Genomic DNA, 23,252 nt, shown 5'->3' on the forward strand with positions numbered 1-23,252 from the left:
TGAAAAAATATCTTTCTGTGAAATCTATTTGTTCCTTGAGTAATGACTATTTTTTTTTTTTTTGGTGTGCGAAAATTTCAATTTCTTTTATTGTATTTAGCAGCAAGCCATTAAAGGCATTGTATAAAGTTTTAACGTTTTCTTCAAAAGATCCATAAGTATGTTTCTTCTCTATGTTACCCAAATAACGATTTGCTGCTAGCTGTAACTTCTGTATGTTCACGAAATCTGATGTGGAAGTTACATCATGTATGTCTGATGGATTTTTTATCACTATTATTTTATTTTGACTTTTCTGCATACTGAATCAGTCCTTTTCACAGCCTTTTTCTGTTGAGACACAGTTTCTTTAGATACCTTCCTCTTACCTGTATTTTCCTCTCTCATTTCTAAGACTGCCATTTTTTGAGGTATCCTGAAAGTGAATGTCTATTGTGGCATACATTATCACAGTAGCTACAGCTGTAGAGAACTTCAAGCACAACTCATCATTCCTCTGTATCCACACTGATTCTTCCGGACGATTTCCTTAAACTTCAGTCTTGGGGAGAAGAGGAATTTGTGGCACAACTTGACTAGAAGAAGGGATCAGTTGGTAGGACATGTTCTGAGGCATCAAGGGATCATCAATTTAGTAGTGGAGGGTAAAAATCGTAGAGGGAGACCAACAGATGAATACACTAAGCAGATTCAGAAGGATGTAGCGTGCAGTAGTTACTTGGAGACGAAGAAGCTTGCACAGGATAGAGTAGCATGGAGAGCTGCATCAAACCAGTCTCTGGACTGAAGACCACGACACACACATTCTGTACCACTACTAAATCTAAATCTGATCCCAGGTACACTGTACAATCCAATATTTAATTTTGTAATCTCTTTCTGACTACAATTTAAGCGAGCTGGAATTTTCCCATGTCTTCAAGGCCTTCTCCAAGTATACCAGCACTGCTTATGATTTTTGTTGCTATTATTAGATGAAATTTAGTGCAAAACTCAATTAGTCTTTCTTCTCTCTCATTCCTGCTAGAGTCCATATTCTCCTGTAACAGTCTTTTAATCCTACCACAGTAGGGCATTCCAATCACCCATGTTTATTAGATTTTTCACAACGTTTTACATACTGAATTACGCATTCCACATCCTCATGTATTTGTCTCTTCTTCTTCTGGCTGTGATATCATGTATACCTGAACAATTGTTATTGGCTGTGGTTTGCTGTCAATTCTGATGAGAATAAACCTATCTCTATACAGTTCAGAATAACTCAGTCTATCCGAGCTTCCTGTTCATGACTCCCATCCTGTTAATATCATATTTGTCAGACCATAAATCCTTATTTTCTTCCCATATCACTTTACTTACTACCACTACATGTACACTCAGCATTTGCACCTCTCTCTTTCAGATTTTCTAGTTGCCCCACCAGATTCAGACTTCTTTCATTCCATGGTACAGCTCTTAGTGCATTACCTTTCATTGCTTATTCTAGCTTTTTCATGTGGTCACCTCTCCCTTGGCAGTATTCCCATGGAGAATTGAATGGACTCCTCTGAAATCTTTTGTCATTTGAGAGATGATCACATAATCTTTTTAAATTACAGGTCATCTGACCTAAAGATAAACATGATGTGTCTTTAATGTAGAGGTTTAAATTGCCTTCTGCATCCGCATGCCATTTATTATTGCTGGTTCTTGTCCTTTAAGGGAAGAATTAGGGTGATTCCTTATACCGGAATGTTTGGCTGTCACCCCTGATCCAGGAAATTTTGGTTACTAGTTGCAGACACTACCCCTAGGCCATGGTGACACTGCTGGTATTAATCCACATTTATGCCCTGCTACCAAGAACCACCTGTCTCCCTCTCCCCTGCTTTCTAAAACAACCCTACCCCTGCATTGTAATAACACTCCACTCATCTCCTTCTCACTCATCAGCCCTGACATCTACTTACCAAGAGTCAGTGTTGCCACTTTTGTGGGATGTATGTGCATATAGTTTTCATTCTGTCTTTATCGAGTGCAAGCTTCTTACCAGCAGTACAACACTTTCTGAGAAATGTTTATGTACAAGCCTTCAGAGAGTAAACAATAGCATTATACAAAATACAAGACCACAAAAAGTTGTTTATAAAAAGTATCTTTCATTTGACAAAAAGTCACAAATTAGTGAAAGAAAGTCACAATGTACATGACAACATTTTCTTACTTCAAACTTGAAACATCTGAAATAATTCACAGAACAGATTGTGAAAAATAAGGAGTAATGTAGACTGTAACTGACATCTTACATTCTCTTCTACATTACAAATACTTCACAACCAAAAACTCCCTTGACTCATGTTACAAGCACAAATAGTACATAGCAGGCATACTGCTCAAGGGTCATGAAAACATGTCGATATAATGTTACAAGAAAAGACATCTAGGCAAGAGATAATATTACTGCTTAAATACATAGTTTTTGTCACAGTAATGTTATTCTAGTGGATATGATTTACTAATAAAAATAGTTACCAGATATAATCCCATAACATCACTAGGTCAGTGATGGCAACTGAGGAGGTGAAAAAACGGGGATCATAACAAACAGATGCCATGTAAACTGCAGCATGGTCACACTGATAAGGATAGGATTGATCCTGAACATGAAGTGGATCATCTTTTTAAAAATATACAGAACATTAAAGATACATGTTATCCTCCAAGTATATATATAATAAAAACAGGGCAGTCTCAACAATTCAGTTGTTTCTTTTGCTCTCTGCTTTTCTCACCATGTGTCTCAGGGATGAGACAGGATTCTTTGCTCACTCTTAACAGAAGTGAGATATTTATCATTCATTAATGTTTATAAATTCTCATTTTTCTTTTTATATCAGCAGATATATGTATCTTTTATGATGTGACACAGAATGAAGATGTTTTGAGTTTTAGGATGAATGGAAGCATAAACACTAACCCACTCACAATGTTATTGTACCTGACATGTCAGGAAAAGATGGGAAAGGAACATTCGGCTCATGAAGACCATATGTGGCCAAAAATATAGCTGAAATGTTCACACAGAAATTTGCATACAATCCTCAAATGGTAACAACAACAAAATAAACAGGTTTCAAGTTTCACATTCTTTCAGTATGGCACAGTGAAACATGACAATAACAATCAATGTTGAAGTGTTTTGGTTTTGAAACCGTAGCCTGACTAAATTTAATCTTTAATCACTTGGTTTCAAAAATTTTGGTTTTTTAGGTGGCACTGGCTCTTCATCATCAACTTTCCTCTTTTCTCGTTTAGTCATAAACTTTTTATGTATGGACTGTACAACTGTGCCAAAGTGCTGTGCCATTTCTAGGTCAGACACATCAACTTCATTTTTCACATCTATTTCTTTTTGTGCAGCAGCTTCTTCTTCTTTCATTATTTCTTCAATTTCAGGGTTCATCCCATGAAAAGATAAACGCCCTACTATGAGATCCTCACAAGGCACATAACTTGATTCAATAATATATTTGCTCCTGAAAGAGAAACATTAATTATCAATAATGTAAAACTTGAAGATTTATATATGTAAATAAGATTTTGTTGGCTTTCAAAATGTAAACTCAACAGTTTCATCAAATACAGTGCAATACTCCATAATGACAGGTTGAACGTGAAGGGAAAGCTATGTGGAATGAGTCAAGTAACACATTATCACAGAGAAGCTGATATTTTATGTACATCTGCAATACACTACACTGACAACTAAGTAGCACTAACAACAAAGAGGATATTTTATGTACATCTGCAATACACAACACTGACAATTAAGTAGCACTAACAACAAAGAGATTAAAAGATGAAATTTTCACTGCAGTAGGGTTTTGGTTGATGTGAAACTCCCTGATAGATCAAAACTGTGAGTCGAACCAAGACTCGAACTCGGTATCTTTGCCTATCAAGGGGAAGTGGTCTACCAACTGAGCTACCAAAGCACAGTTCACAACCCGTCCTCACAGCTCTACTTCTGCCAATACCCCGTCTCCCACCATATAGAGCTGTGAGGACAGGTCAAGAGTAGTGCTTGAGTGGCTGAATCGGTAGACCACCTACCCGTGAAAGGCAAATGTACCGAGTTCAAGTCTCGGTCCAGCACACAGTTTAAATCTGCCAGGAAGATACAGATTAAAGATATTAATAAAGAACAATTGCTTTGCTAAACATTCACTTTTGAAAAATTTATTCATATTCATGAAAAATTGCCATTTTTCAGTTACATTGCACAGTTCTAGTTTTTTTCCTGCCACAACACATTCAACTTCTTATGTGAATACATCCATATACACTCCTGGAAATGGAAAAAAGAACACATTGACACCGGTGTGTCAGACCCACCATACTTGCTCCAGACACTGCGAGAGGGCTGTACAAGCAATGATCACACGCACGGCACAGCGGACACACCAGGAACCGCGGTGTTGGCCGTCGAATGGCGCTAGCTGCGCAGCATTTGTGCACCGCCGCCATCAGTGTCAGCCAGTTTGCCGTGGCATACGGAGCTCCATCGCAGTCTTTAACACTGGTAGCATGCCGCGACAGCGTGGACGTGAACCGTATGTGCAGTTGACGGACTTTGAGCGAGGGCGTATAGTGGGCATGCAGGAGGCCGGGTGGACGTACCGCCGAATTGCTCAACACGTGGGGCATGAGGTCTCCACAGTACATCGATGTTGTCACCAAACCGTCATCGAACCCATCGTTCTACCATTCCTAGACCGGCAAGGGAACTTGCTGTTCCAACAGGACAATGCACGTCCGCATGTATCCCGTGCCACCCTACGTGCTCTAGAAGGTGTAAGTCAACTACCCTGGCCAGCAAGATCTCCGGATCTGTCCCCCATTGGACATGTTTGGGACTGGATGAAGCGTCGTCTCACGCGGTCTGCACGTCCAGCACGAACGCTGGTCCAACTGAAGCGCCAGGTGGAAATGGCATGGCAAGCCGTTCCACAGGACTACATCCAGCATCTCTATGATCGTCTCCATGGGAGAATAGCAGCCTGCATTGCTGCGAAAGGTGGATATACACTGTACTAGTGCCGACATTGTGCATGCTCTGTTGCCTGTGTCTATGTGCCTGTGGTTCTGTCAGTGTGATCATGTGATGTATCTGACCCCAGGAATGTGTCAATAAAGTTTCCCCTTCCTGGGACAATGAATTCACGGTGTTCTTATTTCAATTTCCAGGAGTATACATCAGAGGGAAAAAAATTATCTATGTACTAAAACAATGTAGACTTATCCTACTACGAACATTATTCCTTAAAGTGTTAACACTACAGACACACAAGTATTTTCTGAGAAGTGCCCCCTTTTTATTAATTTAGGGGGTTTTCAACTTTACTAGCATAAAGGCAACTTTTTCAAAAGTTATGTATCAAAATACAGAACTCTACACTGAACATTATACGAGGCTGCAAAATCTATGTGAAAACTGTTCTTAGATCTTGCTCATTTGTATCACTGTGCATCTGAAACTGATTTCTCCTCTTAGTTGTATAAGCCATTAACCGGTAAATATATCATCATGTTTGGCTATGTTACTTGGAGTTATAAATATTATATGGAAAGCCCTGACAAAATGTAAAAAATGTTAGGAGTAAAGGTAAAAATTCATCAAATAACAGACATCCAGTGATCAATAGGCACATCAACAAGACTGAAATTTCACCAGCTTTTTGACAAATACTTTTTTGAGCTTGAGTACACACAAACACACACATTTATTGAAACAGTGCCTTGAAATTAATTAGAGACTAACTGTGGAGCAGTCAGCATACATGTGCTGCCACTCCCACTGTTGTGTAGTTCATTGGTGACCTGCTGCACTAAAAGGAGCAAAGAATGTTTTGTTCATTGTGATTGGGCAGGTGACACCTGTCTGCTGAGATTGGTGCTGCCATCTGCCTGCCTCTGTGTGCTGCCCCTTTACATAACAAGGGGATATGATTTGGGCTACTTCAAGCAACCACAGACTGGCCTCCACTATGTAGGTAATATTTTTTGTGCACACCCTTTCTATGGAGAGGGAATAAGTGGAAAGAGTACTATCATTTCTGCCAGTATTTCAACAAACTGAGATATACTTTTTCAATAATGAAGTACGACAAATCGAGGTTTTGGATTCTTATGGAAATGGTGTGACACAATAAAGTAAATTCATATGACATGATTGGCTGGGAAGCTCTCAATAGTGATGGTCAACCACCTGTTTCCGAGTTCTTTCAATTGGACACTACTTGAGCAATTTGCACCTATCCTAGTAATCCTACTGAGGAAAGGAGACCTGCAGTTTAACGTGTAATCCAAACCACATGTCTTTCTTGACATATCTTCCCACAAGTGAGAGGTGAAGGCTAGTGTTAATGCCAGACTGAAAGATTCCACTGTCAGACCAGCCTCACAATTTATCACTAGACCATCATATCCGAGTACTGTTTACAATTAAGTAGCTATATGCAAGCTTGAGTGGCAACCTTTTGAGTAGCTGTGTGGCATACAAATGCAAAGACAGCAAGCAATGTGAGATTATAAAACTGGCAAATGTTTAAATTTAGAGCTAAACACATACATACACATAAGGTGCAAGATTAATTCCTTTCTGGGATTTTTTATTAATGAATAAGCAATTATTAAGTCAAGTAAGTTTGTAATTTTTACACAGACTAGGCATATAGCAATAGGTGAATGCAATGACTACCTTATAAATGATTTTTTTAATTATATATTTCAGGCTGAAGTCGTATAAACATGTATCGTTAGCAATTTCAACTTCTTAGGAAGCCATCATTAGGGGGCCTCTTTAAAAAAGAAAGAAAAGATTATCTAGTATTTTACTGTCCCACTTTTTGTTTCTTTTTAAAAAGATCATCTGATAATGACTTGACCCACCCAGATAGCTGTGCCTGTTTAAGTCCTGTTCCGGGACAAAGAGGTGTGCTGGCCCTGAATCAGATCCACCTTGGGTGTGGTTTTTAGGTGGTTTACCACATTTCACTAGGTGAATACCAGGTTGTTCCCAAGTCCTACTTGTTACATGATTTGTAAACATTTAAAAAAATTTGTGCTCACCTTCACATGAATAACACTACACACAGCCAGTTGTGGTACACGCATTCCATCCAAGAGCTAAAGGGCTGGCAACAGGAAGAGCATCTGGCCACCCCTTAAACTAAGAGAAACAAAATCTGTTTGATAACCATGCCAACCCTGCACAGATGTGGGACCAAGGCACAAGAACAAGGAGATAATGATGATAAATTGATAATGACTTCCTAAGAAATCAAACTGGTAATGACACTTCTTTGTGTGACCTAAAGCTGAAACGTCAAATAAAAACTGTAATTTTTATTACAGGTTTTTAATATTAGTTTGTTTTAATAGTGTTTGAGGTGCTTTTGACAGAAAATGTTGTGGTTTGGACTCTGAGGTAAGAACCTGATGACACATCCAGGATACATCTAACCATATCTACTGACCACTATACATCGTTTGAAAGATGGACTCTGGAAACTGGACAAAAAATATAATGGCAAATGACTTATGGAATATATCCTGCATTGGGTTAATACGAGTATTTGAGATATTATTGCACACAAAGAAATGCTTTGTAGTTTTTGTTGTAATTACTTGCACAACTTTGATACAAGCAGACAGATAAAACAGCCTCAGGCGCTATATTAATAAAAAGATTAGCTGGAGAAAACAGATGCTACCAACATCAGATCGGGTGCACAGTAATCAGAATACAGATAGATAAATTTCTAACACAGGAAATTCTGGTACAGCATCCAATACTACAAGACACAGAAAAATTTATCTAAGTAAAGCACAGAGCAGTGTGTCAAATTCTAAATCTTACTGATGAGATAATTTACTAAGACCATACAGTACCAGTGAACTCTGTACATAATAGGGAAGAATGGGGTACATTTCAACAAATTTCAGACTTAAAAAGACACTCTGTTTATTAATTACTATAGCATGTTGGGCCACTTTAACATTTTTACCACAGTTTCTGGTAATAAACAAAGGGTCGAATTTTATATTTCTAGGGAAGCACACTTATCTCGAAATGTACCTCTGCCATGGGAAACTTTTCAGCAGAGGATGGGACACCTTTCAACAACTAAAGACAACAGTTTTTTAGTCTTAAATCAACTAAATCTGTATTTTATTGTGCACCAGGCTTATAATATGGGCACAGATGCTAAGACAACAAATTTTTACAAAACGGAGAGCATATTTGCTATTTAAATTAGGTCTACTCACTACAAGCAAAAAAATCATTTCTTGCATGATGTCTGCTGTTCTGGCTTCCATTTTAGATTATTTTCTCCTTAACTAAACAAAATCACACTACTATGTACAGTTTATAAGATCTTAAGCATGTTGTTACTGAAGCAACTAACACCACAAGTCAAGAAGGTACTGGGATTCCAACAAGCATGTTTCAGAAAGGAAAGCCAACTGTAGACCATTTAGATGCAATACAGCAAAGAGCTGGAAATTCCGCAAAAATGTTCACTGCCTTTTTGTGGACTTCCAAAAAGTATATGATAGTGTGAATAGACAAGCAATATGGCAAGACCTAGAAAGGGCTCAAGTTCCCAGAAAACTTATAAAACTGACGGATATGCACCCCAGAGGCAACATGCTTGGTGAAAGTAACTGGAAACATATCAAAGAAGTTCAAGGTGAGGACTGGCGTGCGACAAGGAGACTGCCTCTCCCCTCTTCTGTTTAACTTGGTACTGGAGAGAGCCCTGAGAAAGGTAGCAAGCCTAGAGACAGGAATACAACTGGGAAGAAGAATCAACACCCTGGCCTATGCAGATGATGTAGTTTTAACAGCAGAAAAAGAGCAAGACCTGGTTCAGATGGTAAGAACATTTATAGAAGAGGCAGTGAGAGCAGACCTGAAATTGAATACAGATAAGACAAAATACCTCGTAGTTAGCAGAGAAAATTATGACAGACCCCTGAAAGTGGAGGACAAAGTCTTTGAAAGGGTAAAAGACTTTAAATATCTTGGGGCTATGCCCCATGAAAGGAACGAGATAGACCAGGAAATTACCGCATGAATACAGGCAGGAAACAGATCAAGGTTTGCTCTGGGAATGCTGTTGAAGTCCCAGCTTCTATCGAGATCCTCAGAGACCAAGATCTACAAGATAATAATACAATCTGTAGTCTCATATGGAGCAGAGATCTGGACTATCACCCAAAAGATGGAAAGAAAACTCCTTACATATGAGAATGTCATCATCGGACAAATTTTTGGGCCAGTGAAGGATGGAAATGAACAGAGGAAAAGAAAGAATTGTGAATCACAGGAGCTATACAAGTTGATGGACATCACGGCAGTTATCAAAGAAAGAAGACTGAAATGGTATGGACACATAATGCACCGAGAAGGCCAGATCATCAGGCAGGTAGTGGTAGAAGATATTGGAGGCAATAGACCACAGGGAAGACCACGACTCCAATAGATTGATCAGATCAGAGAAGATATGAGCATGTGGGGCTGTATGAAGAAGAATACATGGACCGAGGATACTGGAGAAGGCTGATTGGTGAGGCCAAAGACCGACTGCGGTTTGTATGGCCAACACTGACAGTAAGTAAGTAAGTAAGTAAGTAAGAAGTAACTAAATAAAATTTACAAAAAAATCATTGACTATATGGATTGAGATGTTCCACCATTTATGTTTGTCTCAGGGTGTTCCTTCCTAATATAACTTCTGTCAACATAGCAAATAAAATCTTACATTAGATTAGATTCAGGTTGGTTGGTTGGATTACAAGAGGGGGGAAGGGACCAAACTACGAGATCATCGGTCCCTTGGTCTGAATAAAACAATGCCACAAGTGTGAGAATAAAACAAACGAGACTGACAACACAAAACGGAATGAAAGGAAAAATCACAAGAATGATGAAGGGCAACAAACGTGTATATGGACAACAGGGGGACAAGAAAACCACAGAAACGCATGAAACGGGATGAAGAGAGTAAAACAAAAAACCAGATAACCATGGCTGGCTGACCATGAGAATAAAAAGGAGAAGCCAGCCACTCTGCAACACATTAAAACTTCCACCCTAAAAGCACTACCTGGGTGGTGGACACAGAGGGACAAAGGACATGAGCTAAAACTTAGATCAAATGATAAAACCCACCCTCACGAATAAAACATAAAACTACATCAGCCGATGAGGTGTTGTCAGATAAAATTAGTGGCAACAAGTCCGGTAACCCAAGATTCTGACACTGGGCAGTCAAAGTGGGGCAGTGCACCAGAAAATGGGCCACTGTCAACAGGGCACAACACTGACACTGGTGCAGGAGGTAATCGTGGGTTGCCCAAGTGTGGCAAATGCGGAGCCGGCGGAGGACAACTGATTCCCTGCGAGAGGCCAGTATGGAAGACTTCCACACATTCGTAGTCTCCTTGATGACACGCAGTTTGTTGTGTGTACTGTTATGCCATTCCGTCTCCCAAAGACGAAAAACCCTGTGGCTAAGTCAGAACGCATGTCAGGTTCAGAGATGTCCATCTCCAGACGCGGTTTCCACGTAGCCTGTTTGGCCAGACTGTCAGCAAGTTCGTTGCCTGGGATTCCGGCATGACCTGGGAGCCATGGGCTACAGCCCATTACTCTGCCTTGTGAATGGTTCCCTGCAGGCGCCACTCAGCAACACCAGTACTTGGAGGTACAGTAAGAAATGAAGAAGTAATCTGCATACAGAAAAGACGAGACGGATAGCCCTACAGCTGCTGTTAGACCGTTATTGGCCACTAAAAATAGAGAGACGCTAAATATGGAGCCCTGCAGGAATCCATTCTCCTGGATATGGACAGAACTATGGGAGGCACCAACTTGGACACGGAAAGTACAAAGCGATTGGAAATTTTGGATAAAAACTGGGAGCAGGCCTCGGAGGCCCCACTCATATAATGTGGCAAGGATATGTCGCCAGGTCATGCCATTCGCTTTTCATAAATCAAAAAAGATGGCATCCAGGTGCTGGTGTCTGGAAAAGGCTGTGCGGATGGCAGACTCGAGGGACACAATATTATCAGTGGTAGAGTGACCCTGGCAGAAGCCGCCCTGACATGGAGCCAGTAGGCCACGTGACTCCAGGACCCAACCCCAACGCACCATATGTTCCAGCAGCTTACAAAGAACGTTGGTGAGGCTGATGGGCCGATAGCTATCCACATCAAGCAGGTTCTTACCGGGTTGGAGCACTGGAATGATGGTGCTCTCCCGCCACTGCGATGGAAACATGCCATTGCACCAGATCCGGTTGAAGATGACGAGGAGATGTCGCTTGTGGTTAGGTGAGAGATGTTTAATCATATGACTGTGTATCTGATCTGGCCCAGGAGCTGTGTCGGGGCAATGTGCAAGGGCACTGAGGAGCTCCCACTCTGTAAATGGGGTGTTATAGGTTTCACTGTGGTGTGTAGTGTACGAAATCACTTTCCCTTCCAGCCGCCGTTTGAGAGTGCGAAAGGTTGGGGGGGGGGGGGGGGTAATTCTCCGATGCAGAAGCTCGAGCATAGTGCTCAGCAAAGTGCTCGGCAATCACGTTTTCTTCGGTAGATAACACGCATTTATGCTAACATCGGGAACACCAGTTGGGATCTGGCACCTGAAAAAATGTTTGATCTTTTCCCAGAATTGAGAAGGTGGCACCCAATGGTCGAGACGTGTCTCTCCCGACACTCATGCTTCCGTTGTTCAATAAGATGGCAAATGCAGGCAAGGAGCCATTTAAAGGCTGTGAGGTGCCCCAGGTAAGGGTGCCCCTTACGCCGTTGTACAGCTCGCTGACACACTTTAATTGTTTCAGTGACTTCTGGCAACCACCAAGGGACTGCATTCCACTGCGGGAATCCTAACAAGCGAGGGATCACGTTTTCTGCAGCAGAAACGATAGCTGTAGTCACATACCATCATATCGATGTTACCGTGCGGGGAAGATTCCACGCTGACACCAGAGGTGAAAGTTTCCTAGTCAGCCTTGTTCAAAGCCCATCTGGGCAGGCGTCCATGGGCCTGACGCCAGGGCAGTGACAAGAAGATGGGGAACTGGTCACTACCACACTGTGGATAGAAGGGAGAAGGCCAGGACTGCAAACTGAGAGATCAATGGCTTAATATGTGCCATATGTGGCAGTAAATTTTCGACATCTCTGCCTCGGCCAGTAAGCACGGGCCACACCACAAGGAGTTATGAGTGTTAAAATCTCCTAAAATTAGGAAAGGTTTAGGGAGTTGATCAATCAGTGCAGCCAATGCGTTCAGGGGTACTGCACCATCTGGAGGAAGATATATGTTGCAGACGGTTATTTCCTGCTTCGTCCTTATCATGACAGCTGCAGTTTCAAGAGGGGTTTGAAGTGGCACAGGTTCACTGCATACTGAGCTCAGCATATAGACGCAAACTCCATCTGACATTCGATTATAGTTGCTACAGTTCCTGTAATATCCCTTATAGCCTCGGAGGACAGGGTTCCGCTTTGCTGGGAATCAGGTTTCCTGGAGGGGCAATGCAGAAAGCAGGTGTAAAGCTTAACAGTTTCCGTAGTTCAGCCAGGCGGTGGAAAAAACCGCCGCAAATTCCACTGGAGGACGACGTGATTGTGACGCTGGGAAGGCATGGAACATTCAATGAGGCAGTTTATACTTCAGGGTCACCTGCTGCCACCGATTTATTTCCTGAACAGTCTGTATCCATTGTATTTGAGGGTCCGGTGAGATCTAGGTCCTCAGCAGATGTCAGAATCTCCACCTCATCCTCAGAAGCAAAGCTTGTAGGTAGCGGTGGTGTGGGTTTCACCACAAGTCCCTTGGTCTTGGGGATCTTCATTTTGGATTCCTCTTGCTGCTCCTTGGGTGTCTCTGGCTGGGAGGGCTTGACTGATTCAGTCTCTGGGACTGAGGATGATCGTGAAGCCCTACGACCAACTACGTTTGGGAACTCCAGCCAGTGGCAGGAGTCATCTTTCCCACTAGCAGAAATCTGGGAAAGGAGTGACCCAAGGGTCCCCTTCCTAGTGAGAGGTGCCAAAGAAGACTTACACTTCTCCAGCTGAGAAGTGGGGACTGGTGTCCCCAATGATTTGTGTGTGTCTGGGGGGGGGGGGGGGGGGGGGGGCGGGGGGCAGTGCTCCCAAGGTAGGTGGTGTGGGAGGAACAGGGAGGGAAGTGCCCCCTACCATCAAGGGGGCAGATGTAGTCTTCTAGCTCGGAGAGCCGACTGGAATTCGCGGAACGGATGGAGCTACAACTCTTCTCGTAGCAGCAGCGTAAGAGGAGATCATAGCCACAGGATGCAGATGCTCAAATTTCCTCTTGGCCTCAGTGTAGGTCAGTCAGTATAGGGTATTGCATTCCTTGATTTTCCTTTCGTGCTGTAAAATCCTGCAGTCAGGTAAGCAAGGGGAATGATGCTCTCCACATTTGACATAGATGGGAGTCGGGGCACATGAAGTATTGGGATGTGATGGACATCCACAATCTACACATGTGACGCTGGAAGTACAGCGGGAAGACATATGGCCAAACTTCCAGCACTTAAAGCACTGCAAAGGGGGAGGGATATATCGCTTTACATCACACTGTTAGACCATCACGTTGTCCTTCTCAGGCAATGTGTCACCCTTGAAGGCCAAGATAAAGGCACCGGTGGCAACCTGATTATCCCTCAGACCCTGATGGACGCACAGGACAAAATGAACACCTCGTCGCTCTAAGTTGGCTCGCAGCTCGTTGTCAGGCTGCAAAAGAAGGTCCCTGTGAAATATAATACCTCGGACCATATTTAAGCTCTCATGGGGTGTGATGGTAACGGAAACACCACCAGCTTGTCACAAGCAAGTACTACCCGTGACTGGGAAGAGGATGCTGTTTTTATCAAGACTGACCCTCACCGCATTTTGGACAAGCCCTCCACCTCCCCAAACTTGTCCTCTAAATGGCCTACAAAAACCTGTGGCTTCATTGAAACAAAGGAGTCCCCATCAGTTCTCGTATGTACGAGGTACCGGGGTGAATTAGGTTCACTGCCATCCTTAGCCTGGCGTTCCTCACATGGTGTTTCCAGGAAGGGGAATGATTTAGGGTCGTACTTCCTTGCTTTTTACTGAGACTTAGAATGCTTAGAGACTGCTGATATTTGATCACCAGCAAGTGATGACGTGGTATGCTTCATCACGCGTCCTCCTCCCTGATGCCACCCACTCCGACCAGGGGCCCTCCCCACGGGCGCCACACAGCTGCAGCAAAGGCCAGCTGGCAGGATGGCCATTACCAGGAGTCCCGACGCCCCAAGGTGACAGGCATCTACTCCTGGCATACATGGGGAGTTAAATGGCGTAGGCATGAGCAGAGTGATCCCTGTGTTGTCAGGGGGCTACAACCAACAGGGTACATGGCAGCCCCACCACAACGGACTGGCTACCGTGCTGGATATCAGGTGCAAACAAGTCCATGGTCTTCGTTAGGACAGAAAGCAACACTGTATAGTGCAGGGAGGTGTCCTCACCCAAGAGATGGAGAATGAGCTGAAGGCACGCTGCACCATGTAAGGCGCCCTTCCCCAATTGGCTCGCTCTTCAGAAAAATTTTGAAGAATGGAGGTAAAACCCTACAGAGGACCATTACATGAAGGCCAAAACCTGAGAGACTCCTTTTAGTTGCCTCTTACGACAGGCACGAATACCTCGAGCCTATTCTTACCCCCCGGACCCGCAGGAAGGGGGGGGGGGGAGAGCGGGGGGGGGGGGGGGGGGGTGTAGATTCAGTTTTCGTTCCATAGACACAAACATGAGATGATCCTTGTGGGCATGGAACAAGTCAGAGAGTATAACATAAAATATTAGAATATACTAGTCAGTACCTGATCATTTGTCAGGAGATTGTCAAAATAGATGAATGCTTTACAGTAAACTGGAACTGCTAATATTTTCAGAATTAATACACTGTCAGACTGAAACACAGTTATGTACTTTTAATAGAATTATCATTTTACAAACTACTTAATCCTGACTGTTGTACCCAAGTGCTGTCAGGACTGAAATCTAACAGACATATTTACTGAAGTTGAGCTAACAGTCCATATTAAAATATTCATCTATAGAATAGAAGGAGTTGCCTATCAAAAAGTCTTTCAAACTCCGTTTAAAGTGTGTTTTATCTAAAACCAAGTTTTTAATGGTTGCTGGCAATTTATCTAAAATGTGCGTTCTTGAATATTGGACTCCTTTTCCTTTTTGGACCAAGGTAGGTAATTTTAGGTATATATGTACAATGTGTAAACTTTTAGATGGCAGACCTCTCCCTAGTCCTGATTCGGTAGAAGTCGGTAAACGTCGGGAGGCTTTGGAAGGCACGCAGTTTCGACTGCTGCCAACATTAGGTAGCTGACTGTGTTGTACAAGGTAGCCATTGTCGTCTGCTTCGTTATTGTTTTGCGCTGTACTGTTCTGCGTGTTTTTATTGTGCAGTTGTGCTAAACATTATCAAAATGAGTGAAGAGGCAGTTGCTGGCCCATCTCGGGGGTCGCCAACAACCCATACCGGTAGGCCTAAGGTTAGAAGGAAACCAGTATTACGTAGCGATGCTCGCAAAATTATATTGCATGTGACTGAATGCTGCGAAAGGGAAAGGGAGCAGAAAAAATGGCTTCATCCCATTTACAAATCTTCAGTGAGAGCTGCTACATACACAGGACAAAGCATGCGTAGCATTGGAAGATTTAAACAGTTTTCCAAGAATCATCCTAGCGTATCACCACAAACGCCTGGGCAAGAAATGGTGAGTTTCCATTTCAGATATTTTGTTCGCGAACACTTTGAAGGAGCCTCCTATTTCGTCCGAATTACCTTATATTTCATCTTTCCTTGCAACCATATTGCTTTGTATGGAAACACCACTGGTTACTGTATTATGTCGAAACACATTCATATTACAGTACATTTCCAAATGGTTTGTGAACGCATAGTAGACAAACATACATACATTCATTTTTATATATATATAGATTTTAATCTACATGACGATTTCAGTTTCGTTTACGAACAACATTTAAAGCGAGTTTTACTTCCAAGCCTTTCGTCTGCTTTCGTGTAAGCATGATGCGCAATTTGTAGTGCCAGCACTGCAACTGGTAGGCGTGCCTTGTCGCCCCCCCCCCCCCCTCCCAACGGCTCCTCGCCCCTCGCTTGCTTCCTCCTCTCCCCGCACTCCCCTCACAACTCTGCCGTCTTACAGTTAACACACAGTACACTGCTCTTACTCCTAGTATTGACACTATGTATTGAGCTATTGGTTGGAAATAGAGACATATTACTTGCAACAAATTTCACTATGGAATAAATATACTGAGAAGCAATGTTTAGAATACTCAGTTCCTTGAACATGTTTATACGTGATGTTCTGATGTTCCTGAATTTACACCACAAATGAGTCTTATTACATGCTTTTGCACTCCTAAAAACTTTTGCTTGGTTTGCTTATTGCAATGTTTGTATTGTCTGCAAACAAAACAAACTTAGCATCTGGCAATGTAACACACAAAAGATCATTAATATACACAGAAAAAGCAATGACCCAAGATGGAACATTGAGGAATACCACATGTTATGAATTCCCAGTCAAATGAAGGCTGACTGCTTACAGCACAAGTATTTCACAACAACACCCTTTGCTTCCTTTCAGTTAGGTAAGACTCGAACCATTTCACAGCACTGCTGGTGCATTCAGAGGGAAGAATTTCCACGAATCTTCCTTCCAAATCACTGTCTTCTGTTTCTTTTAGTTGTCTTGCAATCAAGACCCAGTTTTTCTTTCCTCCAAACTCAACAACTACAAAATAATTTATTTCTATTCCTAAAATAATGTTCTAACGTAAAATTTCCTTCAAACTCTGCTGTTGTAGGACAAAAAGTAAGTAATTGACCTAGCTCTTTACCATCAGACCCACCTTGAAAAAGAACTTCACAATCACAAGTGCCTTGTATGTCTTGTAACTCTGCATTTCACTTTTTGTCTATTTGCCCAGATTTAATTTTTTAAATCTACACGTGGCTTTTTGCAAATTTTTTTAGGTTTCCTGTTCATCTCTGCTTTCTCTTCCACAAAATTTTACATTTTGCTGCTGCCTTTGGAAAATGTCGGACAGTGTCAGGAGTCCAAAGACTTCATTCACATGTCCCCACCCCTCCCCTCAAGCTCAAAACAGATGCATTTTGATTGATTGTGTTAGGCTCACTTTAAATTGTGCAGTTCATTTCAGCACCAGAAGACCCCAACTAAAGGATTCAGGTTTTACATTCAGTATCTTGCAAAATCATCTGAATAAATAACTAGTTTATAACTGTCAACAAAAAATTGTAACATTAGCTTTGTTATAAGCTATTACTCTTGATAAGTGTAGCGTACTGACCATACATGGGTATAATAGTGTATGTCTGATGGTGTATTGTTGCACCACTGATGGCACCCAAGTGTGGGATGTTGTCAAGTTAATAATTCAATAAGGTCAACACTATGTTGTGAGGCAGGTTAACTTGCAGGTCATTCTGTGTTAAATCACAGCTATTTTGGTGGGTTCTATGATGACTATTTCAGAATTTAGTCATATCTGGTGGATGGACACCTACGTCTTAATATTAAAATTGCCACATAAGACTGTCCTAAATCTAACCATTTTTGATAAATTCAGGTTTGAAGACTCAAGGGTGTGTACCCAATCATTAGTCAGTGACCAATTCCCCAATTTTCAGAGACCTACGCAGTAATGTGTTGACCTAAGGAGCTAAATTTTTTGATACACCTAGTATTTAGGCCAGTAAGTCCATATAATGTATAAAAAGTATGATAAATCGTTCCAATTATTTATGAAAAATGTAAAAAAAAAACACTTTTTCCATGTTATGCTTTAAATCTGTGATTTTTTAGATCATCATAACTTTGCATAGCGAAATGGTAGAGGCCTCATCTTGTGCGCTGTAACTCTTTAGTCCCAGGGTTAGGTACAAATAACAATGAAAAGCATTTAGCATTTCAGTTACACAACTCTAGCGCAAAAAACATCAAATCTGATGAATTTCAAAGTCCTGGGAGGAAGGAGGGGGAGGGGGGCAAGTACACAGCTTAATCTCAACTTGATTTTTTGCTAAAATGGTTACACATCTAGTAGCAATAGTAGGTGCAAAGAAGAATATCCTAACTAACTTTATTCATTGGAAAAGAATAAAATAAATTTTCCATGTACACATGCCATCCACGTTAAACACTACTGGGCATTGGCAAATAAACAGAATGAGTATTCCTTGAAAAATTGTTTCCTAAAATACCAATTGCTAGCCTGTAGATTAGAACTATAAACTGGAGAAAGCTAAAAACAGTTAGCAATTATTTTTCTCAATGTCTTTTCAGTGTAAATGATTACAAGAGGCGGCCTGGGGCACAAATGAGGTGATATATCCTTAATCTGTTACTATAAATTAAAAAGATATTTCATTGAAACACAAGAAAAGGGAAAAGTAATACTGAGAGACATAAATAACTTTTTAAATATATGCCGACATAAAAATTCTGCAGAGAACACTTTCCTAAACAAATTCAAATATAAAGGAGGACACTGTATTTTTAAAATTCTTCCACCTCGCATATAACTTCGTTTTCCTTGACATCTTGATAGAAAAACGAAATGACGTCATTTAAAGGTGAGATGCATGAGCTTTTCATAGCACTTGTTGCCTAGTTTATACAAGTGTACACTGCATCACTGTAATTCTGGGACATCCACCTCACATACCACATTGGGAAAAATAACCGACACAATATTATTCCTACTGGGCCATGAAAGGAATTTTGACTAGGCAGTAAGCATGCAGTTAATCTCAATGTCTTTAAATTCATGTGATGCTTATGAAATGTGCCACTGTACTAGATTTCATTGTATTTCAAAGCAGCTGTTCCCACGAAGCATTTTCATGAGCTTCTACAGCAACAATGCTCCCATTTGCACCTGTCGGAAGTCTCTTCATTAGAATGGTTTTAGTAGCAAAGACTAGCAATGCATGGTTCGATCATGTTTCTGAATTGTTCTCACTGTACTGCACCTCTGCTTCAAGAAACCTTCAAACGATTTGACCTGCTGCGAAGAAACAAAGAACATACTAATGCCCTGTATTTCATGGTGTATTTTGTGCAAAACTCTTTCAGATTAATTGCAATAAGTCTTTTCTGCCTTTTTTTTTCTTTTTTCCTGGCAGACACACAATCTTTTCTTCCTTGCTGAAGTCTTGAAAATCTATCATTTCATAAAATATCTTCAATACATCTTGTTTCACAATATCAGATACCTTACCAAGTGCTCTGTGACACCAAAAGTAGATGCTACTCTAGCAACACTCCACGAAGGTGCAGCAAGTGATAAATCTTGGATCTGTGTACTGTGAGTTGAATCCTATATTTCTGAGTGAGCTGTGTCGCATTGGAAAAATGGTTCCACTGTTCACATGGGCACTCCACATAATACAGGGAATTAATATGTTCTTTGCTTCATCACAAATCAAATTATATGAACATTTCTTAGAACACAAGTATAGTACTGTGAAGACAGTTCCAGGAACATGATCTCATCATGCTTTTCTAGTCACAGCTACTAACACTTCTCTAATGAAGAGTCATCCAACAGATACAAATGGTAGCACAGTTGCTATGGAAGCTCATGAAAATGCGATAAAATTGGATACACAGGACACATTTACCAGGTATCACATGTTGACATTAACTGTATGCATACTGCTGAATCACAATTCCTGTCATGGCTCAGTAGGAATTATGCTGTTTAGGTTCTCTTATCCAATGTTATATGTAAGGTGGATGTCCCATTATTACAAAGGCAGAGTGCAGGATTGTATAAACTGAACATGAAAACAGCTTATGTGGCGAAGCTGATGGCACTTGGAGGAGACTCCGCATCAGCATTGCGGGATGTGCAAGCAGGCAGCCTAGTAGAATTCTGCAGTCAGCTGGGCAATGACCCAGTGTAATGACTGTTCCATATAGACATGCTGGAGATTTACGCTTTGTGTCTACTGTGATTGGCAGGAACAAGTTTGCACTAAAGCGCACCACCACTACCACTGGGTTAATCAACTGTAATGAAATTTGCCACAGTATCAAGACATAACTGAGGCTGAGAAACAGCATGGGCAATCCCGTTTCTACATATAAAAATTAAAAAATATATAAAATTAAATTAATCCTTAATATCTAATCATAAGTAATCAAACAATGGAAAATCCAGGATGGAATGTAACAATATTATGAGAAGGAAAGTTGCCACTCACCATACGGAAGAGATGCTGAGTTGCCGATAGGCATAACAAAAAGCTTTTCACACTAAAAGCTTTCGGCCAATGGCCTTTGTCAACAATAGACACACATACACAGATCATCACAAATAAAGTTTTCAGCCAGTAAGGCCTTCATCAATAACAGACAAGACAAATCTTGGATTTGCATGTTTGATTATATTTAACTAAAAGTCAAACGAAGATGCTGTATTGGAAAAATGTAAGACATCAGCACATACCCAGTGCAAGAAATTTAATCTGGGATAGTGTGTTGAATGTTTTGGGGCTTGTCATAGCCTACTAAGTAATTACTTGCTTTTGTTTTGTTATTTGTACTTATATTTTGTTTCTTTCAGTACAAAAATGTGTAACCATTTCAGATAAACGTATGTGTTGCTCTCAACAGTGAATAGCGCTACACATATGGCACGGTGTAACATATTAAAGGAACATTCTATGTCAATTCAACGCACCTATTAACCTGACCCTCTCGGATTTCTTTCAAATTTGGTGCATTCAATGACCCATATAAGAGATGGAAAAAGACCAATTTTCAGATGTGTATTACAACTGCGAAGAAAGTTAAAGGTCTGAAAAGTCTGGAATTTGTGCTGAATTTACATGTGGATGTCAAAGGCCAAGGTCAATGACTTTTAGTATGACAATTCTCAGAAACTTTCCATGTAGCATATCAATGTAAAGGTCTATTCATTAGCTTTCGAATAGTACCATTTTCATTGCCGTAGCTGAATTAGAACCAGAATTACAGTCATCTATGTTGAGATACATGCACGTAAATTTCGCACTAATTCCAAACTTTACAGATCTGTAACTTTCTTCACAGTTGTAACACACACCTGCAAATTGATATTTTTCCATCTCTTTTCTAGGTCATTGAATGCACCAAATATGAAATAAATCTGAGATGGTCAGGTTGATAATGTTACTTTACTGTGTTGAATTGACATGGAATTACCCTAAATTAGAAAGACAAAAACTGCATTCACAGTAAATGCTTCTTTTTTATTGTAAAGAACAAGCAAAAACTAAGAAACATAAAAAATTAACAAAAAAATAATAATTCGGGTACTAACGGGTTAATCTAGTGGGGTTGCAGAACACTAGAAGCCAATTTTACATGATGATGCACTTCTTTGTCATACGAATGGCACATTATAAACTACAATAATATCATGCTAGCTAACAAGAGTATGAATTTTGTAAGACTTAATACCACAGATACGTACTTGCCATGCTTCATGTCTTCAGTAATTACATCAGAGAATAATGCTCTGCTATCTTCAACTTCCTTTTCTCTCTCAAATCTTTCCTTGCTTTTCTTCATGAACTTAAGGAAAAATAAATAAAAATCTCTTTAATTTTTTGGCTACTTATACACATTAATACATATAATTATTTAGTTTCACACACAAAAAGATGCCAAATAATTACTATGGGAAGCCAATGAGAGACACTCGAGTGCAATGGAGATATTGTCATATTTCATGATCTTTCACACTGTTACCGAGGAGAATTTAATTTGATGGTCCTTAGATTATAAAGTAATTGCTTCAGACAGAGTAGTTCCACAGTTACAGATTATTGCTTTTATTTTAATGATTTATATTTCATTGTTTGTGACTAATTTCAAGGTCAGAGTCTCATTCTCAAATGTTACGCCAAACTGGCCATGCCAAAACATAGACTCTTCACTCAGTTACTGAGAATAAATATAAGAATATTGAAAGTGTAGCTATGGAACTTCCACAGAAATTATTTAATCTTAAGCTTGGATCGCACAGTTCATATCTCTTTGCAAATAGGGACCACAAATCAATTTCATACAATACAATATCACTATGGTGAATACCCACAAAACAAGTACTAACTCTAAATTACTAAACCATCGTGAAATTTACGATTGTAGGCCTAGTAGGGTATAAAACACAACTTTTGGAATCAATTTGGTATGTAACTTACGGGCGGAGAAGTAATAACTACTGCATAACATACGAATTATGACTTCCTCTGAATAAATTTAACGATGGTTTAGTAGCAATGTAACATTCCCCCACCCCCCTTCCACCACAACGTTTGTCCATGGGTTGAGTGGAATTGTCGTTATCTGCCTCCAGTTTGCATCTTACGTTTAGTGACAGTATTTTACCACACAGAATCCATAACTAACAACGGTACCCCATATTTGCTAGTAAATTAATGCTCTTTTTTCAATAAATGTCGCATATGATTAGATTATTTACCTTCATTTCAAGCACTGCTTTTGATAAACGGTATTTCGAATCCATCGTGTTCGTCATTTCTTCTAAAGCCGAATATTGCGATTGAAACCAAATCTTTTGAACAAATTCACAAGAACATACAGGTTACGTAATCAACCTCTGCATACACTGAAGCACCATCATACGTAAACTACAACTCTCACAACAAACACAAACCGAACTAACAAAGATATTCTCGCTTAAAGAAAAATGGCTTCCCACCTGCCAAAGATTTTGACAGTAAACCACTTTGTAAACAACACAAATCGAAAATTAAAGGTAAGGTCGATTCGATTCGTACTGAACGTCTTCGGAAAGGACATAAACGGAGGAAGACCTCATCAAATAATGGAACTATGGAGGTAGGAATGAGCTAAACTGTTACCTTCTGATCACAGATAACGATGTTAATCTTTTCAGTAAATGCTATTAATGGCTATGATGCCTCTCAGTATAAAATAACATTTTACAAATCCACAACCTATATCCCTCCACACTCCACCAACGCTGAATTGTCTCGCTGCTGTTTATCACCGTAGATGTCA

The 23,252-nt window shown here is 40.6% G+C and overlaps 1 protein-coding gene across 1 annotated transcript; it reads right to left on the reverse strand.

Moving 5' to 3' along the window:
• Window positions 1–2,121: 2,121 nt before the first annotated feature.
• LOC126457746 (M-phase phosphoprotein 6) lies at window positions 2,122–22,909 on the reverse strand. The gene is made up of 3 exons (XM_050094293.1): window positions 22,690–22,909; window positions 21,676–21,776; window positions 2,122–3,518 (listed from the first exon to the last, which is right to left on the reverse strand). Exons 1-3 carry the CDS (start codon window positions 22,744–22,746, stop codon window positions 3,218–3,220), a joined length of 459 nt encoding a protein of 152 aa, XP_049950250.1. The 5' UTR covers window positions 22,747–22,909; the 3' UTR covers window positions 2,122–3,217.
• Window positions 22,910–23,252: the final 343 nt, after the last annotated feature.

This window comes from Schistocerca serialis, chromosome 2 (genome assembly GCF_023864345.2).
Source record: "Schistocerca serialis cubense isolate TAMUIC-IGC-003099 chromosome 2, iqSchSeri2.2, whole genome shotgun sequence".
NCBI lineage: Eukaryota > Metazoa > Arthropoda > Insecta > Orthoptera > Acrididae > Schistocerca > Schistocerca serialis.

Coding starts and splice junctions, on each gene's coding strand:
- LOC126457746 (XM_050094293.1), bottom strand. CDS start 22,746: ATGACGAACACGATGGATTCGAAATACCGTTTATCAAAAGCAGTGCTT. Junction 21,777..22,689: donor AAGCAGTGCTTGAAATGAAG/GTAAATAATCTA, acceptor TTTTTCCTTAAG/TTCATGAAGAAAAGCAAGGA. Junction 3,519..21,675: donor GAAGACATGAAGCATGGCAA/GTACGTATCTGT, acceptor TTTCTCTTTCAG/GAGCAAATATATTATTGAAT.